At 43.1% G+C, this 18,398-nt stretch overlaps 1 protein-coding gene across 10 annotated transcripts in view; it reads left to right on the top strand.

Moving 5' to 3' along the window:
* The first annotated feature begins 358 nt into the window (after window positions 1–358).
* DISC1 (DISC1 scaffold protein) overlaps window positions 359–18,398 on the top strand; it is a 200,414-nt gene continuing 182,374 nt past the window's right edge. For 6 of the 10 annotated variants that reach the window (XR_014690915.1, XR_014690916.1, XM_084513139.1 and 3 more), the window contains exon 1: window positions 359–480. Coding sequence is in view for 7 of the 10 variants with exons in the window: in XM_084513139.1 (XP_084369265.1) it covers window positions 408–480 (73 nt within the window). In the remaining 3 variants the exon portion in view is untranslated. Of the gene's footprint in view, window positions 481–1,094; window positions 1,115–2,644; window positions 2,785–5,622; window positions 5,663–10,021; window positions 10,087–18,398 lie in introns of those variants that run through there. The other 4 variants (XM_084513140.1, XM_084513141.1, XM_084513143.1 and 1 more) reach the window with 4 other exon arrangements.

The following is an 18,398-nucleotide window of genomic DNA, read 5'->3' as shown; positions in this document are numbered from 1 at the left end:
GCAAGATGTGATGCATGCGTTAACTAGGGGAGCGAAGATACTTCATAAATGGTGGAGGACTGTGTTAACCAGGGAAGGGAAGAGAAATGATGGAGGGCTGCACTATCTACAACACAAAACCGGGGAAGGGATTTCGGCAGAAATTAGCCTCGTGGGCGCTCCCACTCCGCCCGAGCAGCCGAGGCCGCCCCCTCAGCGCTGGGCCGCGGCCCCCCTGCCTGCCCCTGCGGCCATGGCGGCGGGGCCCCGCCGTGCTCCCGGCGCCCCGGGGCGGCCGCTGGAGGCCGGGCCGGAGGAGGGGCAGCGGCGGCGGGGCCGGGGCCGGGGCTCCCCGGCAGGGGAGGGGCCGTGGCCGCCGCTTTCCGCCCGGCTCGGAGCAGGGCGGGGGGTGCCCGGCCGGGGGCGGCATGTGGCGGCCGCAGCCCCGGCACGGCGGCACCGACAGGCGGCGCCGCGGTGGGAAGGGGGCGGCGAGCCCAGGTGAGCGGGTGGCAGAGCCCCGGGGGGGCCCGGCCGGCAGCCGGCGGCTCCTCCCCGAGGGGATCCGGGCTCCGGGGCGGGTTTGGGGTGGGTTTTAGGGGTTTTAGGGGTTCTGCGAGAGCCCCGAGCGGTGCCGGTTGGATTGGGGTCGGGGGGGTTGCGTGGGGCTGGGAAGGGGTCAGGGCTGCAGCATGAGGAGCGATCCGCTCCCGCTTCCCGGAGCCAAGCCGCTGTTGTTGCTTTCCATCTATTTATTTATTTATTTATTTAAAGTTTTGATTTTTGGTCCTCTAGGCCCCAGCCGGCTTTTAGCGTTCGTTCGTTTCACAGGGAGGGTCAGCGCAGCCAGTGTTGCCTAGGGAACTTTGTTGTAGCGCTGAGGTAGCCTTCAGTGTTGTTAAACGCTGACAACTGTGTAATTTCGCCTCTGCTGGCGTGGAAGGAGTTATATCGCTGTAAAGACATGCATGTGTGTGTAAGTGTTTGTATATATGTATTTTAACTCACTGCCTGTAAAGAGGGAAGTAACTGTACTCTCAGAAGTCAACAGTCACGTCTGTCCTAACTCACTTTAAAGGACGAAAAGGAAACTGCCATCTTCACAGAGAAGCCAGCTTCATGTGTCTGCGAGTATGTGAGTAACCGAGTGTTAGAAGTGAGGTTTCTAGCAGAGGTGAGCCGCTCGTCGCCTCCTCCTTCCGAGCAGCAGCCGGCAGGAAGCTGTCAGGCTGAGCGAGCGCTGCCCGCGTTACCCACGCCGGTGCTGGCGAAGGGCTGGAGCCGTGGGGAAATGCTGGAAAAAAATACATTTCACCTTTCCCAGGAGAGCTCAGGAAGAAAGGCGGATTGCTCTTGGGGTGTGTCAGCTGCCTTTCTGGTTTTTCGGATGTGCGGTTCTGCAAGGGCTGGTAGCCTAGCGAAACTTTCTGCAAACATGTTGGTTGGCTGTGCCAATGTTTCAGTGGAAAGCAGCTCATTCATGGTTTGGTAATCCACGCTAATCTTTGTGTACAAGCGGTTGAGTAACTTTCTGCTATGCTTCTGAATAGTGAGTTAAGAGCTCTGCAGTGAAGTGCCTGTGTTATAAAGGCTGCTGCAAAATATACTACAGAACATATACCAGCAAGCACTGACGACAATTAGAAGTAAATTAGAGTTTTCAAAGAAATGAACACAGTATGTTGTGATTCATTATTTCTGTTTTTGTCCTTTTTGTGTTTAATCATTTACTTTCTAATTTGCAATTGGCCTTACAGTAACTCGAAAATGGGAGTTCTACTTTATTAAAACTTTCATGTTGTTTACATGGTAAGTCCCTTTAATTGCGTTGCGTTGCTGTTCCCCCATCTCATTGCTGAAGTTAAAGTTGTAATTTCTTCTAGGAAGAGATTAACAGTGATTTAAGGCTGAAGTTTTAGTAGATCTTTTTTCCATTGATATGGTTTCTGGGCACTTAAGAAACTGAGAGGAAGGATGTTTAAATTAAATACGTGGTTTAAAAATAAAAATAGTTGAATTTAGAGGTTAGTGGTCTCCTAAAATGTGGAGTGAGGGAATGTGAACCCCCTGATATTTTGTACATTTGAGATTAAAACTATGTCCATCTATGTCTTTTTTTTTCTTACTTCCCAGTGTTTATACTATAAAAGTTATAAATTTTCTCTACAGTTCTTCAAGAATGGACAGTCAAAATAACCTGTTCTTGTACACTATACTACTAACTTATCCAGCAGCATGGAAGTGTGGTCACAGACAAGTACTATATTGCCACTGGCTTCCTCCCTCTTTAAATTCAGATAAATCAGCCTTTGTTCTCTTCAAGTAAAATGAAGTCAAAAGTTTGGGCCTAAGCTGCTGCTTCTGGAATTATAGTGGGGTCATGTAAGAAAAGAGGATTTATTAGCACCAGTATAAATTAATTGTAAAGAACGGAAAGACAGAAAGCACTGCAAACAATGTTTTGTACTCACTAAAGCAAAGAACCCTAAAGGTTAATTCCGACTTTGTTCGCAAATTAGGCACACTTGGTTAGGTTTTTTTTTTTTTGCTCACCATAACTTGGGCCTCCTACAGCTACTGAACTACCTGACCTTTCAAATGAGATCTACTGGAGTGTGCAGCACCTCCTGAGCACTCATCAGGAGTTATGATTTTTTCATTTCAGCATTTGGCTTCCTCGAGCAAACGTTCTTCCTAATTGAGCGGCAGACAGTCTGCAGCCTTTCCTGGTTTTGGACGTAATACATATGAACAACTCGTGTGAAAACAGCTTTTCACACCACCTTTGGAGTATCGGGCTTAAAGGTAAACAGAGAGGAACCTGTGGAGTTGCCATAGTGATTTCCAAGTTCATCCTTAGCATGTTGTGTCTTTTTCCAGAGAGCAGCCCTTTCATGCTGTGTCACTTAGATTAGGATTGAGCACAGGGTATGTTGTAATACTATTCAATATTCTTGAAGGAAAACTGCTGCAAAACCCTTATGTATGAGGGATGAATGTGCCCTTTGTAAATCAGCAGTCACACGAGTTAAAACTTGGCTCTCTGGCACTGAACAAAGGCTACTGCGCCTATGTTAAGTACTGTAGTGTCCTTATTTGGAGCTGTTTACTTAATTCTGGGTTATGTTAACTATTTAACACTCCATTAAAGTTTTTTTTTTTTTCTTTTTTTTCCCCCCCCCCCCCCCCCCCCTTTTAGCGTATAGGCTAAAAGATCCCATTAACTTCTCACCTGAAATATGATTTTGGGGAGAGACATTTCTTCTCTGAGCCTCCTAGCTACTGATGCTGTGGAAGCAGAGATCAGCTATTGACATACTTTGTTAAATGCAGGTTTGCTGTATGAAACTTGAATTAGCTATTGACGTGGAGTTATTTCCCTGTTTATTGATGGTGTGAAAGTAAAGTGGCTTAATGACTAATCTAAAGTCTGCAGACAGCAGTGAGATCATGTGCGTGCCTCAAGGATGGTTTCTTTGTTCTTTGCGATTCCTTTGGGGCACGCCGAATTTGGATTCTGTCTCCCCTTTGTGTGACGTACTGCCTCTGCTTACAGTACAGTACTGCAGTCTTTATTTCAGACCCTCCCTTGTTTAACAGCCCTGCTTCCTTCCAACATGCACACCTCTTATTATCCCTATATGATAAATTACTAACAGGGACCCTGTTGCCTAATGATTGGGGGTGCTTTCTATTCTTTCCCGCTCCCTCCTCCCTTTCCTTCCTTTCTTGCTGTCTTACAAATGTTTGTTTGTTGCAGGACCCTGATGTCAGAGGAGATTACATAGTTACTCTGCTCTTTTTGCCTTCTCTCAATATGTTTATTTGTAACAACACCTAGGCACACTGAGCGTGAAAACATTTAGATTTCACATCAAAACAGTCAGTATTTGCTGCATAAACAGTTGTGTTCTCAGAATTAGGGCTGGAAAGGGGAAAATGCATTTTTTTTAATAGTGCTTAGCTAGCTCCATTTCAAAGGTATATGCATTACCTGCACTTCTAGATCAGATCAAATACCGCACAAGTCAGAACTGCAAGTGGCACAGTAATTTGCTAAGGAAGGTATGTGTATATATGCTCAGATGATAAAATCTTCATGTGAAAGAACTGCATGGGAGAAGTGGATACTTGAAACTAAGAGCAGAATGAATGGGATGTATGTGAAATTATCTTCCACCGTTCCCTGTTCTCTGCAATGGCAGCAGAATTGGCTGCTTAGAGGGATTTAGCGGGCGCTGGCTGAAAGGCTTCTTTTGCTGGGGTGAGAGGTCAGCAGAGCAGGAAAACATGACAGAGGAAAATCTCTTAGAGCAACTTGGAGGCAACCTGCGGAGTGGAAAAGTCAGGAGGTTGGTGGTGAGTATTGTAAAACTGAATAAGGATGAAAGGCGTAGTATCTATGGACAAGTCAGGAAGTGGGAGTTGGTGTAATCAGATCTTCTGAGCTGTTTTGCAAGCTGGCATAAGAAGGGGCATGTGGCATTGGTGTCGCTTTTCAATGCCTTGCTGAATTCTTTATAATGTTAATGGGAAAGTAGAGTCAAATAGTAGTGATGTTTTCAATGTGCCTGTACATAATGAAGTTTGACAGGAGCTTCGTGGCTTTGCTGATTGATGGGGTGAGCAGAGCAGACCCTGGCTTAGCTCACCTAGATGGCCTCGTTTCTGAATTTATTGGCAGCTGTGCCTTTGGGTCTAATAAGTGTGTTTTGGGCACTGAAGGAAACCATTTGTAGGGTCCTTTCATTTTGTTTTTGGAAAGCTGTAAGGTCTTCAGAGAGCTTGGGAAAAGAAGAAACTTTTCTTTTTTTTTTTTTTTTTCTTCTTAATAAGCCACTTCCTTGCTGCTTTAGTGGGATACTGAAAGTATTTTGTTACTCATCTTAGACGATATGTTGGTAAGTATCCTTTCCACTGGTAAATCAGCTTAGCTTTATGGTTTATCACTGTTGTAGATACGCAGACACCTGGAGTGGTGCTGGTGGAGACCACTTACAAAGCCAAGAGGTTATAGCTGTAGGGTTATTTTTTCTTAGATTGTAGCTGTCTACTTTTTATGGTCTGGTTGTTTCCCTTCCTACACACAAATATATTACCTCACTAAAACTTCCCAGGGCTCCAAGGAATGGTTATCACTGAATCTCTTTGTGGGAAGTCCAAGTGTCTCAGCCCTGTAAAGTACCTGACTTTTCATTGGGAGGGCTCAGATGATCTTATCAGGAGTGGCTTGTTTTCTCATAGGTGTTGGGAAGCATAGCTTTGGGGACAAGAGCTGTCCCTTCTCATAGGGTTTTGGCTGTGGACAGTTGCTGAGGCAGTGGCGAGATTGAATTTCATGCACTTGATGGAGGTGCAGGTGCGTCCTCTTGCAAAAAGCCTGTGGAGACCCAGGTGATGTGGGAGAGGGGGCTGCTGTTCCTCAGCGTGGCTTTGCGTGTCAAACTAGTTAATAATCAACGGGTGTTGCGTTTCCTTTCCCTGGGAAATCTGAACGTGGCTGTGGCAAGGCAGCTGCTGTAGTGTTCACGTGTTTGTGGTCTGAGTCTTGTACAGCCGTGGCCATGAGAAGGGCTGCTCCAGGTAATGGAGCAGTGTAAAAGGCTGTTTGCTGGCTTCCTTGGCAAACAAGGACAGGAGGGGGAAATAGCTCACTGGTTGGGTGGTCTCAGATTGCTCTGAGGTAAGGAAAGCCCAGCTCCTGCTTCTCACATTGTATGCAGCGAGCCCTAATAGCTTTATTTGTTCTTTTAGCAGATAGGGAATTTTCCTGACCTGTGTTCTTACTAGTGATAATGGTGTGTAGCAACATTTTCGCTGTGTTTCTGGTGAGCTTGGGGTGTCACCGATGCTCTTGATGAGGGCTTCAGCCTTTCAACTGGGTCTGCACACACTCATTTGCGTTACTGCTTTCTGTGCTGCCAGGTCTTAGTGAAGCTCTGTGTGCTTTGGCCAGGCATTAAGTTGGAAGTCTGTGGCCGTAGCAAATTCAGAGTGGCTGTGGTTTAAAAAAAGCCAGTATGAGTGTTCAGTGCAAGCCGTGTGAGGAGTGCGTGGGGTTGCTGTCTGTCTTCCAGGCCTCTGCTTTGGAACAGTTGTGCATTCTAAAAATGCCCTCTAATGGCTTGAAAACCATGATAGAAAGTACCAGAAAAGCTCGAAAAAGGAGGGTTAAAATGCAGAGAGCAAGCAGGGAATAATAATAATGATAATAGGAAAAAGGAAAAAAAAAAAAAAAAAAGAGCAAATAGGTGAGGTAAAGACACTACAGAGGACACCTTACATGTAAGGCTGCTCTAAGGAATTTTGTGCGGCGGCCTGTGTATGTGTTGTAAACACCAGCACTGAACAGTGGTGTAAGAAGAAAGAGACCAGCCCCGGAAAACCAAGAAGTAAAGGGAAGAAACCAAGGAGTAAATGAAACCAAGAAAAGGAGACAGAAAAATATCTGGGTGTTTGTGCACTCAGTTATATCAGTCATATACACCTGTGTCGCTGGTTATGGGTGCCTGGTACAGGTGTGAGGCAGAGCATTCAGGTTTGCCTTCTTCCATGCCCGTGTTGTGGTTAGACTTTGTGGACTGGGTAGGGTAGAGGTAGTGGTCCCTGGGTGATTGTCCTCCTCCAGGTCCTTTGTGAGAGAGTGGTTTTGTGGCAGGTGCTCAAAGGGGGCTACTCTTTTTTTTTTTTTTTTTTTTTTGTGTAATGCCCTTGGAACCATGTCAGGGATTAGGTTTTTCAAAGGCCAGTGTCTTCAGACAGCTGCAGTCTAGCAGATGGCCCCCTCTTGTCTGCCCGTTGGAAAGCAGACTAAGAAAAGGTATCAAAATAATTTTTAATATAGCAAACTGAATGATGCCTTGAGAGATGTGCTTTCAGATGTTTGTACAGCCAATAAAAAGTCCTGGCAATAAACATTTTGTGAAATAACTGCAGTAGATCAAAGTGACGTTTAAGTGATGCTCATGAGCATCATTTAATCACCAGCTAACTACTAGAGGTCTGCTACTGTGGAACAGTAGGAGTTTTTATGTTATGCCTTATTGTGTCTGCCTTGCTTAAGGCACTGGCTATCACTGAAGCTTGTGATTTCTGTGTGTGTATTGAATGCTTAAAAGCTGGTTAAGAACCTATTTATTCCAAGTATTGAACTTTTATCCTTAATTTTGTTTGTAGAAAGCCAGCTGTTTCTGCCTTCCAGGACGTGATGAAGCTGTTTACTAACTTCCTTGTGAAGTAAAATCGGATGAATTACTTGCTTTCAGAGTTGCATGTATCATCACAGAAGATACGCTTGACCTGATGTGTGTATAGATAAAAAGGTGGAATGCTGCAGATCCCAAGACTTGTTTTAAAAGCTGGGGTATATCACGGGATTGTTTGGATTGGAAGGGACTCGGCAGGTCTCTGGTCTACCTTCCTGTTCAAAGCAGGGCTGACTGAGGCCAGAGCAGATTGCTCTGAGCTTTGTCCTGGGCCCTGGAAGCCTCCAAGGGCTGATCAGCCTCTCTTGGCAGCCTGCTGCACTGCTTTGACTGCCCTTGCGGTAAAGTTTTCCTATTGGTATGTAGCATCTTAGGAATATTGTTGCTAGTAGATGTGAATCAGGTGTCATTTATAATCTAGTTTGAGAGTGGCGCACTTGGCATTCTCTAATTTTCTTTCCTTCCTCTGGCATAAAATTGCTGTATTTGCTGAAATTTGCTGCAAATATATCTTTAAACCCAAAGAGGGCATTCTAACCTTAAAGATGTCCTTAGTTCGGTCTTCATGATTTTCTCTGATACAGAAGCCCTTGCGTATGACTCAGACCTTGAGGTAATTTAAGTTTAAGACGTTTCATATGTTTTTGCTCAGTAATGCACTATGACACTTTTATTGTACAGGAATGAAAATCCATGCATCTTCTCAGCATCACTTTCAGTCTTATTGGCACCTCTTTGTTTTTGTAAGGCTGCTCATGCAGGATGTTCCTGTTCACTGGGGGCTGAAGGGAGAAGATGATTTTTAGGTTGTGGAGCTCTTGCAAGTCACTTCAGAATCCTTTGAGTTGTCCTTTCCCTAGTCAATAGAGGATTTAAAAGGCTTCTGGTGTAAAAGTAGCCCTGTTTCACTAAGGGAGCCAGTCGATGAACATCTTCTTCCACTGAACTATCTTTCTGGGCTTACTTCACACTTTATAAATCTGCTTTCATGTGTCAGAATCATGGATTAGCATAGACTTGTTAAGTTTGGAGTACAAAAATGTAGACAGGCTCAAATTGTATTATAGGTAAGTTAAGAAGGAGTCACTTAAATATGAAGTTTGTTTATTTATTTATTTATTTTTACTAATTTGTGGTGAAAATTCAACTTAAACCTGAAGTTTCCAATGAAAATTTGCTGTGCAGACTTGGCATGAAATAACATTGGCAGGATCTGCCTCAGGGAGACCCAAGACTTCAAGGTTTGGTAGTTTTGAGAATATTCACATTCTGGCTAAACATTGCTTTTTTCAGATCTGCGATCCTTTCAATAAAGACAGGAGTTCCGAAAGAGCAAAGCCTGAGGTGTGTTTTTACAGTGGAAATGTTTCCCCTCCCCAGGTCTTTCAGGAGTCCTGTGTAAGTGATCAGCCCCGTCTGGGGCGTGCTCTGGGTAGGTCAGCTAACTCCTCACGTGGTCTCTTTTAACCACAAAGTAATGCTTCAGATTATGCCGTGTCTCGGGACCGAGGAGATCAAATGTCTCTTGCAATGCTTTAACTTTCCCCAAAAGGAAGCTATGGCAGCTCTGTCAGCTACTCGTTAATAACAGCAAGGCCGTGTACAAGAGGGCTGTGTAACAGAAGTACCCTGCTCAATGCTGAGAGCAGCAGGGGCAGAAATCCCCGCTGCCCCATGGCCTGGCCCTCGCATCTGAAGGGGACGGGCCTCTCTCTGTGGGTTACATTGCAGAGAACCCCGCCAAGTCCTAGAATTCGGGTTTTCTAAAGCCTGTAATAATTTTTCTTGAATTTATTGGAAATAGAGTTATGTGCACGATCTATGTTAATTCTGGACTACTACTTGAATGGCACTCAAAGTTGTTGTTTTCTTCCTGCCAAGCATTTTGATACCCAAGAAGATTGTTTCAGGTGTGCCTGTTTAGCACCATATGGTACAATCAGCACTTCTTATCCCTTCTAAAATGCTAAGCTGAATTGAGGATAGATTGAACAGAAAAATTTCATTAACTTCTTCAAGACAATTTCCCTCTTATATCTTTCAATGGTCAGCCTGTTTTTTTGTTTTGTTTTGTTTTTTTTTTTTTTTTTGTTTGCATTTACTTCTCATTTTTTAACTTGAAGTACTTCACTTAAGACTTCACTTCATTACAGTATCATACAGATTCTTTGGTGCCCAAGAAACATCTGCAAGCTATCTCATGAAAGGGCACAATTTCTTTGCAGATAAATACCATTCTTAAACTTACTTGGATAATGAGAGCAGACAGGTAGGGTTCAATGAAAGGTAGCGGATCCTGTAGCCTTGTAGTTAAGTAGGAATACTTAAGGAAGGAATTGCAAATAACGTGTGACAGAAAAGATTTAAAAAAAAAAAAAAGCTTCGGGCAAAAATCTATGGTTTTGTTGAATGGTGTATGTTAATAAATGCAACCTGTATTATTGGCTAACATATGTTATCTCAGGGAGACTGTCAGAGGAAATTGCGGCAAGTAATTGTCTTGATTTCTTAGATGTGAATTGCAGCGATTTACTGTCTCAGGAAAGAAGCTCTTACAATAGTGTCTTCATTGAGAAGATCTCAAACGGGATGAATGGAGCCAGTGTGCCTTTAAAGTGGGATTTAGTTTATGTGCTCACACAAAACGTGTGCTGGGAAAGAGGTAACAGGAGCCCTTAGGACTGGCTGAAGTCCTCCTGGCCAAAAGGCAGGCACCTGGGGACAAGCAATGTAATCAGTGGTCACAGGTGAAGTGGGGTTGGGCTCCTTTTGAATGGACTTGGAGAAACCTAGAAACTTCTCAGCTGTGCTGGGGGGAGTGGGAAGGAGGAGGGGTTTTCACCTGGAAAGGAATTGGGTGGTATGGAGGAGCTGGAAGCTCACACAGGGAGGATTTTTGGAGGTAAATTGAGATGTGCTTGTCTGCTGTTGTGAGGGGCCTGCTCCTAGGGAGCTTGGGCATATTGGGGTCAGGACAGAGGGGAAACTGGAAAGGACCAAAGAGGTGGTATTGAGGAGTGATGTAGGGGAAGAGTGCTTCTCTGTGGCTCTGAACACTGCTTGGGAGCTTTGTGGAGGGTTTTCACCCTGGGCTGTATGGTATGCAAGTATGACCTGTACAGTTAGGTCAGAGACACAGGTTTGGGATTGCGTCTGGTTCAACAGTCTTTTGCACTTAGTGTAAGATAAATGAGCAGTTGGTTTGTAAGAAGCTAGTTGGGGACCAAGAAGAGAAATGCATTGGAAGTCGGTGGAAAGGAACGCTGGGTGTGGTGGGAGCAGCAGAAAGGATGTGGTGTTGGTGTCAGCAGCGTGGGGTGGAGGCAAAATAAGTGAAAGAGTTGGAGTAGAGCTGTCAGTGTCGATTGTGTCTTCCCTCAGCATGGGGTCTGGCTGACTGCCACGAGTATGTCCACCGATCCTTGTTTGCTGCTAGCGGTCGTGAATTCTAAATTTTGTGTGAAGACAGGATTTCGGTGCTGCTGCAAATCTTTAGTCTGTGGCCGTGATGCCAAACATCTGCATTTGGACTCAGTCGTGGCTTTGTGGCGTGGCTGTTGGGTACCACCAAGGAGGGGTTGCTCCCTGCTTGGCTGGGAAATGCAGGCTTAGTGCTAGAAAATGCACGTTGGAGCACGTTTGGCTAAATGAAAGAGGGTCTTGATAACAGACAGCCGTGGTGGTGTCTGAACTTGTCACTGTACAGAGCTTTGACTGCTTTTCATGGTTTTGATGTGGCTTTTTGGTGGTGTACTGCTTTTCTTATCTTCTTTTTTTCTGTGTTACAATTCACTTCCTTAAACGTGATCTGCTGTTGATATCACAGGAGCAACATAGGTCAGTTCTGTGTTGTCAGAGGCATCATTTTTTTCTGTAATTCAATGCAGTTGCTTTATATATAGAAACAATTCTGTCTCCTGACTTTTTTTTTTTTTTTGAGATACCTGACTTAAGGCAGAGTGACTTCTGTCGTGTCTTATTCCGAAGGAGCTGTGATTTCTCAGCTGTGTGCTGCATGCCTGTGGTTAGTATTCTGTTGCAGTTTCAGCAATATTAGCTACAGTACTTCCATGGCACCTTTGTAAACCGATCTCAGAATCGCACCTGAACATTTTAGTCTTCTCCTCGTCTTGGAGGAAAAGGATAAAGCTGCTACCTTCACCCCTGTGCTCTCAGGCCGAATAAAGCAAGCTTCCAGCTTCCATTTTGTCTGCCTGCAGCCTCAGGTAAGGGCTGTAAAGGTCAAGCATATCCTCGCAGAAACCCTCAGAAGGGATATCGCGTGCAGCCTTGCTTACCGGTGTAGTTCTCTTGGGGAACCCATGCTCGTCCTGCTGGAGCACAGAGGCTGACCCCTTGCTGGCTTCTAACATCCGAAAACCAATGATGCTGAATAACCTGCTGGCCTTTAGCAAGGTCTTGCATTAACTGAAGCCATCTGTGGAGGATAGGAGAGCAGCGCTGCAGCCTGTACTCGGTGGTACACTCAGCAGAGTGGAGATTTCTCGTCAGCTAGCAAAAACACAGTCTGCACAATTGTCCTGCAAAGAGGAGGAATAGTTGAGTACAGAAATTTTGTGGGAGCGTTTAGTCACAGGGGTTTGCTTAAAGCCACAAGGTTTTCTTTTGGGAAGAGCGGGGAGAGGGAACAGTGCAGTTTGTGTCCCTTCTGCCACAGGTGGGCTCCGTGTCCCATGCATTGCTGTTACTGCAGGCTGTGTACGTGACTCTTGCACTGTCTTGTATTTCAGCTGCATCCTGAGCTGCTGTGCTTTCTGCCCAGTGTTGTTGCTCAGCTTTCCTGATGTCTGAACCTTCATTCTGTCTTCATTGTTGTTTAGACAGCGCTGACATCGCGCCGTGACAGCCTGGCTGGGGCTGCGAGGTAAACTTCCTACAGCGGACAAAGGAGAGGAGCATTTGTCACGGGACTTTGATATTAAATTGTAAAGTTAAAAGCATACTGACTCCTCACCCTTGGCAATATAGCAACTGCCATGTTGTTTTATTTTCATTATATGTGATCACTACTGAGCTGTTAAGAGAAAATTACTTTCTATTTCAGTAAACTCAATTCTGCTTTCCGACTGACTGTGCATCAGATGCTTAATTTGGATCCCGCTCTCTCGGTGAAATTAAAAATTCAAATCTCCAAGCTGGAGCACTGAAACTGTGCTTGAATTAGAAATTGACTGCTGTCAATGTGCTCTCACACTTCGCTCTTCCCCCCGATGAGTTTTATATTAGAGTCTTGCTGTAGATGATCTGACTGAGCAGAAGTGGTGGGAATCTGCACTGTCACTCAGACAGAGTGATGAAAGAGAAGTGTGGCGTGTTAACTAGACCATTCTTGAAAAGGACTGCTGTGTGCTAATTTCATAATTACATACATGTACGGTGAAATGCTTTTATGGGATATGACTGCAAATCCATTAAGTATTGCTGACATATTAATTTAAGGCAATACCAAACTTCAGTTTCTTCTTTTAAGCTTCATGCAAAATCCTCTCTCCCTAATTTTTGACTAGTAGTTGAATGTTTCCAGATCTTGACTGAAAGAACAAGAACGTCCTCTCCCTCTGAGCCATTTGCATGGGCTGCCTCTACAGAACTTTGCACTGAAATTGTGAACAAAAGGTTTTTTTTCCCCCTGTCCAGGAAGAAAAACAACAACAAACCATTAAAACAAACAACTGCTGAGATAAGCATTGCTTCTCTGTTGTGCTTCCTCTCTTCAGGTTTGCAACTGTTGTGTCCTTCTGCCCTTTTGAAAAGTGGACGCATTAATTAGTCATTTAACTGTAAGTAAAAAGAGTGAAGAACAGGCTTTAAACCAATTGGGGCTGCCTATTTGTGGGGAAGTGTAGTGCCTTCTGTTACTGATGGTGGTGAAGGCCCCCAGTGCTGGTATTGCGTTCCCAGAGCCTCCTGTGGCTTCCCCTGTGGTATGTGGTTGTCCACCAGGGGTCTGCTGCAAGTCTCGTGGGGCTGTGCTGGGCAGAGATGTGTGAGGCGTGTCTGTAGCGAGACCATGCTGAAATTTATAGCAAAGGTCTCGAGCTTCCCTGGCTTTCCTTTTATTTTCTCCTTCTCAGGACTTCTGTAGAAGTAGCCGGCCGCATAAAAGCAGAAATCTCGCTTATGAGAAGAGCAGAAATGTAATTTTTCAACACTATTGTGCCATCTAAATGATCCTGCTTCACTGAGCCAGCCAGGAGTCACCTGCCTGCTCTAGAGTGAATTTGTCCACTTGTTCTACTGACCAACAAAATGAGCTTCCTTGGAAGGCTGCAGTGGTGGAGTTAGATGGTGTAATTTACATTCGACTTGGAGGAATGCAATTTCCTATAATAGCCAAGCCTTGGATCTCAGGTTGCCAGCCATAGGGTGTTGATTAGTTATCAAATAGGCCTTCACAGTGCAACTGCGTGCTTTCACAGGCTGGGTAGTTATTACCTTTTTAAATTTAAAAAGGTCAGAAATGCATATTTCTGTGCCTTTTCGCATACGGGTGCATGGGCCTTGATTCAGCAAGGCGCTTGCTTGAGGAAAAAAAAGCCTGCTTGTATTGTAGTCAATGCACTGCTGAATAGTGATGGATGCAGGCGTGTGCTTGTGTTTTGAAGGTGGCAATATAGAACACAAGATACGTAATCAATGAAAAGGCTGTTTGTGTTATCCCCCTTTGACTAAATAGGTGATTGTTACTGTCTTTGGAAGCATTTTGAAATTTATTAGTTTACATGTTAATAGATCTTTTTTTTTTTTATCTTAGAGTTAACAACACAAAACCAGGTTTGAAGCTCTTTTAAGGGGGAAAAACACTTGATGGGCATGTTGGAAGTAGTGATCAGCTAGCTAATGTGGTCCTTACTCTAGAGAGGGGTGTCGCAATTTCATCAAATGGCTCAAAATGAATTGCTGCATTAAGGAGGAAAGTGGCTCAAATGTAACAACTGGATGATGTGTATTATGGGAGTGTGTCAATAAAAATACAATTATTTAAACAGTGGCAAAGGCAGGACACTGACATCTAAAATGCATGAATCTTTGAAGTGTTTTTAATGAAGAATAACAACTAACAAGCATTTAATGACTTCAGAGTATATTTTGTACGTGACATCTTGGAAATTTAGCAGCTGAATAACTAAACTCAGCATGTGAGCTTCGAAATTATAGGAGCCCTTGGTGAGGAAATCATTTGTAAATGGGAACAAATATAATATAGCTCAGCCATTGCTCGTCTTTGATAGATACGCTTCATAAAATGGTAGATAAATCAAAGTATAGCTAACATTCAATAATTAAGGTGAAAAAGCTGGATGAGACCTTCATGTTTTAATAGTTACAAAAATCTGTGTTCAAAGGTAACTTTATTAGAAAGCATAATGCATAAAGAAGATAAAGGTTTATTTTAAAAGAGGTCATGTTGAGATCGGTGCCACTTTATTTTGAATATTTTGTGGTGTCTTTTGAAATTCAGCAAACAAGGTAAAGGTAACTAATTAGAAACCACAACATTTTACCTATTTTTCTGACCAAGGAACTGAACAGTCCTGGCTATTGTCATGTCAGATTAATTAATCCTCGAGAAAAGTTAAGCTTGTGTGTGCCTTTATAAATAATACATATTTTCATTTCACTTACTTTGTTTGCATACAGTTTAATGCAGGTTTTTAGGGCTTCCTCAAGAGAAGCAGCACTACAGAAATGGCTTGGAGTGGTGCTTTGATATTTGGCTTTGAATATGACCCAATATTTTTTCCTCAGACACTGCAGCTGGCCCACGCAAATGTTCTAAAGGTGAATTTGTTATTCTAATAAAAATCAACGGTGTGTGATGTAGGTGTGTGCAGATAGTTGAGGCCTTTTTAAAACTGAATATATAACTTCTCATTTATTTTCAGGGAGAGCTTAATGAGCTTGCAAGTATTCTGCATCATGGGTTTTAAAGCAGGGGCAGGGAGGTAATTACTGCAGAGTTTGTATTGATCTGTAAAATCCTGGTGGACTTTATAAGCACTTCACATTCTTATGACTATCCATCTACAGATGGTATTAGAGCACTTGGTCGAAAAACTGAACAGTGACTTTTGTGGCTAAAAATGAAGATTCATTATCTAAAATAAATTAGGTAACTGTTCTGCTGTTCCTTAGCTTCAGGTTGAGTGCAAGAGAAACGTGCTCTTCTCATCAGTGATAAATGCTCTTTGGCTTCATCTCTCCCTGTTTCATTTTGCTGGTGCAACTGAGACTTTGCTGCTCATGAGTTGTTTTCAGGTGTTAGACCCTGTTAATTCTGTGTTCTGACTCTGAGCTCTTACCCATTAGGAAACGCTGGCCATCGTGAAAGATTGCTGTGCTGAAAGATCTGTTGCAATCAAGTAGGTTCATGCTGGGCTTTTGTATCTTGGATTTGAAGCTATTTGCACATTATCAGACACTTGAATGACAATAAACATTGCATCTTGTAGGATCACGATGAATATTTTTAAAAGTTGAGTTGTAGTATTGCAATTGAAAGGCCTTTCTTGCATTTGTGGCTTTTCTGTCTAGGTGCATGTCTCATGCAAACAGTAGCACTAAAATGTTACATATTTTTAAAAGTTATTTCCAGATGCTTTTCCAGTGTTCTAAGGTGCAATTTCAGTAGTCTTGTGGCTAAGTCCATGGACTCAGCAGTTATTTGAGGGTCTTGAAACAAAACTGAGGGAATAATGAAGAAAAATGAGACCTTTTTACAAGTTAGCTGCATTGGTTCAATATAGTTTCCTTGTCTGGACATTAGATGTAGAAAGCAATGATTAGAAGTTGTGGCTAATTTGAGATGCGTGATGACACCAACTGAAGCGATTCTAAATTTCAAAAAAAAGGGGCACGATAGATGGGTAAACAGGGCAGGACTGGTATACCCCAAGCCCCGGTAATGCCCTGTCTGGGTTTCGTGGTGGCTGAGGGGACTGTGGCTGCTCTCTGGCTGTGGAGGCCAGACTCTGGCTGTGGCTGCCTCCTCCCTCCCCTTCTTTTGGGGAAGGCCAGCTCTGCGGTCAACTGAAAAGCCCTGTGTAGACCCTAAACCCATTTTTGTGTGGCATCCTTGGTGGTTTGGGCTGTCTTGGAAGACCTCTGCATGGCTGTGGGGCTTCAACACTTGACATGGAAGCTCTGTGACCTAAGGAAGAGGACTGCACCCCAGGAATGGGAAACTTGGGGCCTTAGCCCCTTTACTGACTAAGGACCAATAGCCCTCTCCTTGTAGCATCCCCAGAACTGCTCGTGATTTGGACTGCTATCCTGGACTGTGTAATTTGGGCAGTGGTGTAGCCAGGTGATGGACTTGGACTGGTGGACTCACCAGAAGGCAGATCTGGAGCCCATAATGGAGCTGGATGGCAAACCTCTGTCTGGAGGGTTACCTGTGCCCGTGGGGAGCAGTGCAGAAACATGGGGTTTTCAGGTGGGCTAATTCAGAGTAATGGAATTGTACCAATTTAACTCAAAGGAAATTGCATCTAGTTCATGTGATGCAAATATTTAACAATTTAAACCTTACTTACATTAGTTTAAATGTGGTGTTTAAAGAGCTGTAATTATCTGTTTGCCTTAGAAATTCATAGTAATTTACTGAGATCAATTTTAAACTGATTTTAATTAAACTGAAGAACCTTTTCTACTTTTTTTTTTCAGACAAAGCCTGTGACTAGCCTTTGTAAACTGTGATAAAATATATCCAGTCTTAGAGTGACTTTTTTTCTGCATGACAGATTTCTTCTGCTGAAGGCAAATCTCGACTGTATTTTGTATATAAAATAAAATAATTAAATTCTAAAGAACATTTTGTTCAATTTTTATTCCCTTCAAGAGTGGTTTCTGTTTGTTACAATTTCTATTAAACTACTCCCAGTAGAGCATTTCACTGTCTTTTTATAGTAGACAGGCTGATGGACTCCATGACCTTTTTTTCTCTCTGATTTCTGTGAATTTTTTTTCCTCTTACAAAAGAGACAACGAGAGACAGCTGGGGTATCCTAATTTATGGTGATAGGAAGCAAAATACAAAAACTTAACTGCAGTGCCATAGTGAGATGCCAGTATTGTAATATCTGCAAAATGTTCAGATTGCTTTCATTGAAGCTCACTTAGAGAAGATGCCATGAATATTGGAAAAATTCAACTGAGAAGTTTCAGGTATAAATGTTTGTATGACATGTTGTTCTAATGAGGTATGTATGAAGCTTCTGTTAGGAGTTGCCAAGGTGTTTAGAGGATGTGCAAGTCCGTCAATGAAAAATTGACAAAGGGTTGTGATTGGAGGTGAATATTAATACTGTATAGGGGGAAAAAAAAATCCTAGAAGTTGCCTTTTGGAAGGCCCCTGTGTCAGTGCTCAGAATAATCCTAGTAGCTGGGATTCTGGCAATTGATTCTGTTTCAGTGAATAGAAGGCAGCTAATCAAGGGCATAATTCAGCTAGTCACTAGGTCCCTTTGAAGTGTGATTCTGGCAAATAAGCCAGTTCAATATGTTTTTGTGATACAAAATGGATGATGGTGCAGAGCTTGTATTCCCATTGATTGTGTGCAGGATAGAAGAATGGAATACTTTTTGACTAGCAGTAAATCCATAAGAAACTGTAAGTAGTCACCCTGTAATTCTTTTTTAACCTGTTCATGTAGCTGACTTCTTTCAAATGACCTATTTTTTGTATAGAAACATACAGAAAACAAAGACAAGATGCCACATTTTAATCCTCTGCTTTTAGTATTGTTTTTTTTTTTTTTTTTTTTTTTTATCTTGGTTCTTTCTATTCTACTCTGAAAGCAGCCAGTCTTATCTTTTCATCTGTGTACGTAATGTGTATGTGGGGAGATTGAGCCGTTGTTTAGGGGACCTCTTTAATTGACATTAATATTGCAATAATGCTTCCAACCATATGGTTGTATTAGTCTTCTAGGACTGATGGTCCTGCACTCAAAACTTCTATTCTTATTATTTGGACAACAGGTAGTATGGTAAATCTAAATGAAGATTTCTAAAATATCTTAGAGTAACAGATTTGCAGCCACAGACTGTTAAAGAGCTGCATCTATTCTATAAACTGGATCTGAAATGTTTGATTGTGTTAATGAAGAACAAATATGATCAAGAAACTGGACGAGAACAGCAACAGATTGTGAGTCATTCTCAAGTTTTTCATGTAGGTTCGGTGCTATC

The sequence above is a fragment of the Aythya ferina genome (genome assembly GCF_964211825.1).
Source record: "Aythya ferina genome assembly, chromosome: 3".
NCBI lineage: Eukaryota > Metazoa > Chordata > Aves > Anseriformes > Anatidae > Aythya > Aythya ferina.
Note: the sequence above shows the minus strand (reverse complement) of the source record. Positions and strands in the feature narration are given on the sequence as shown.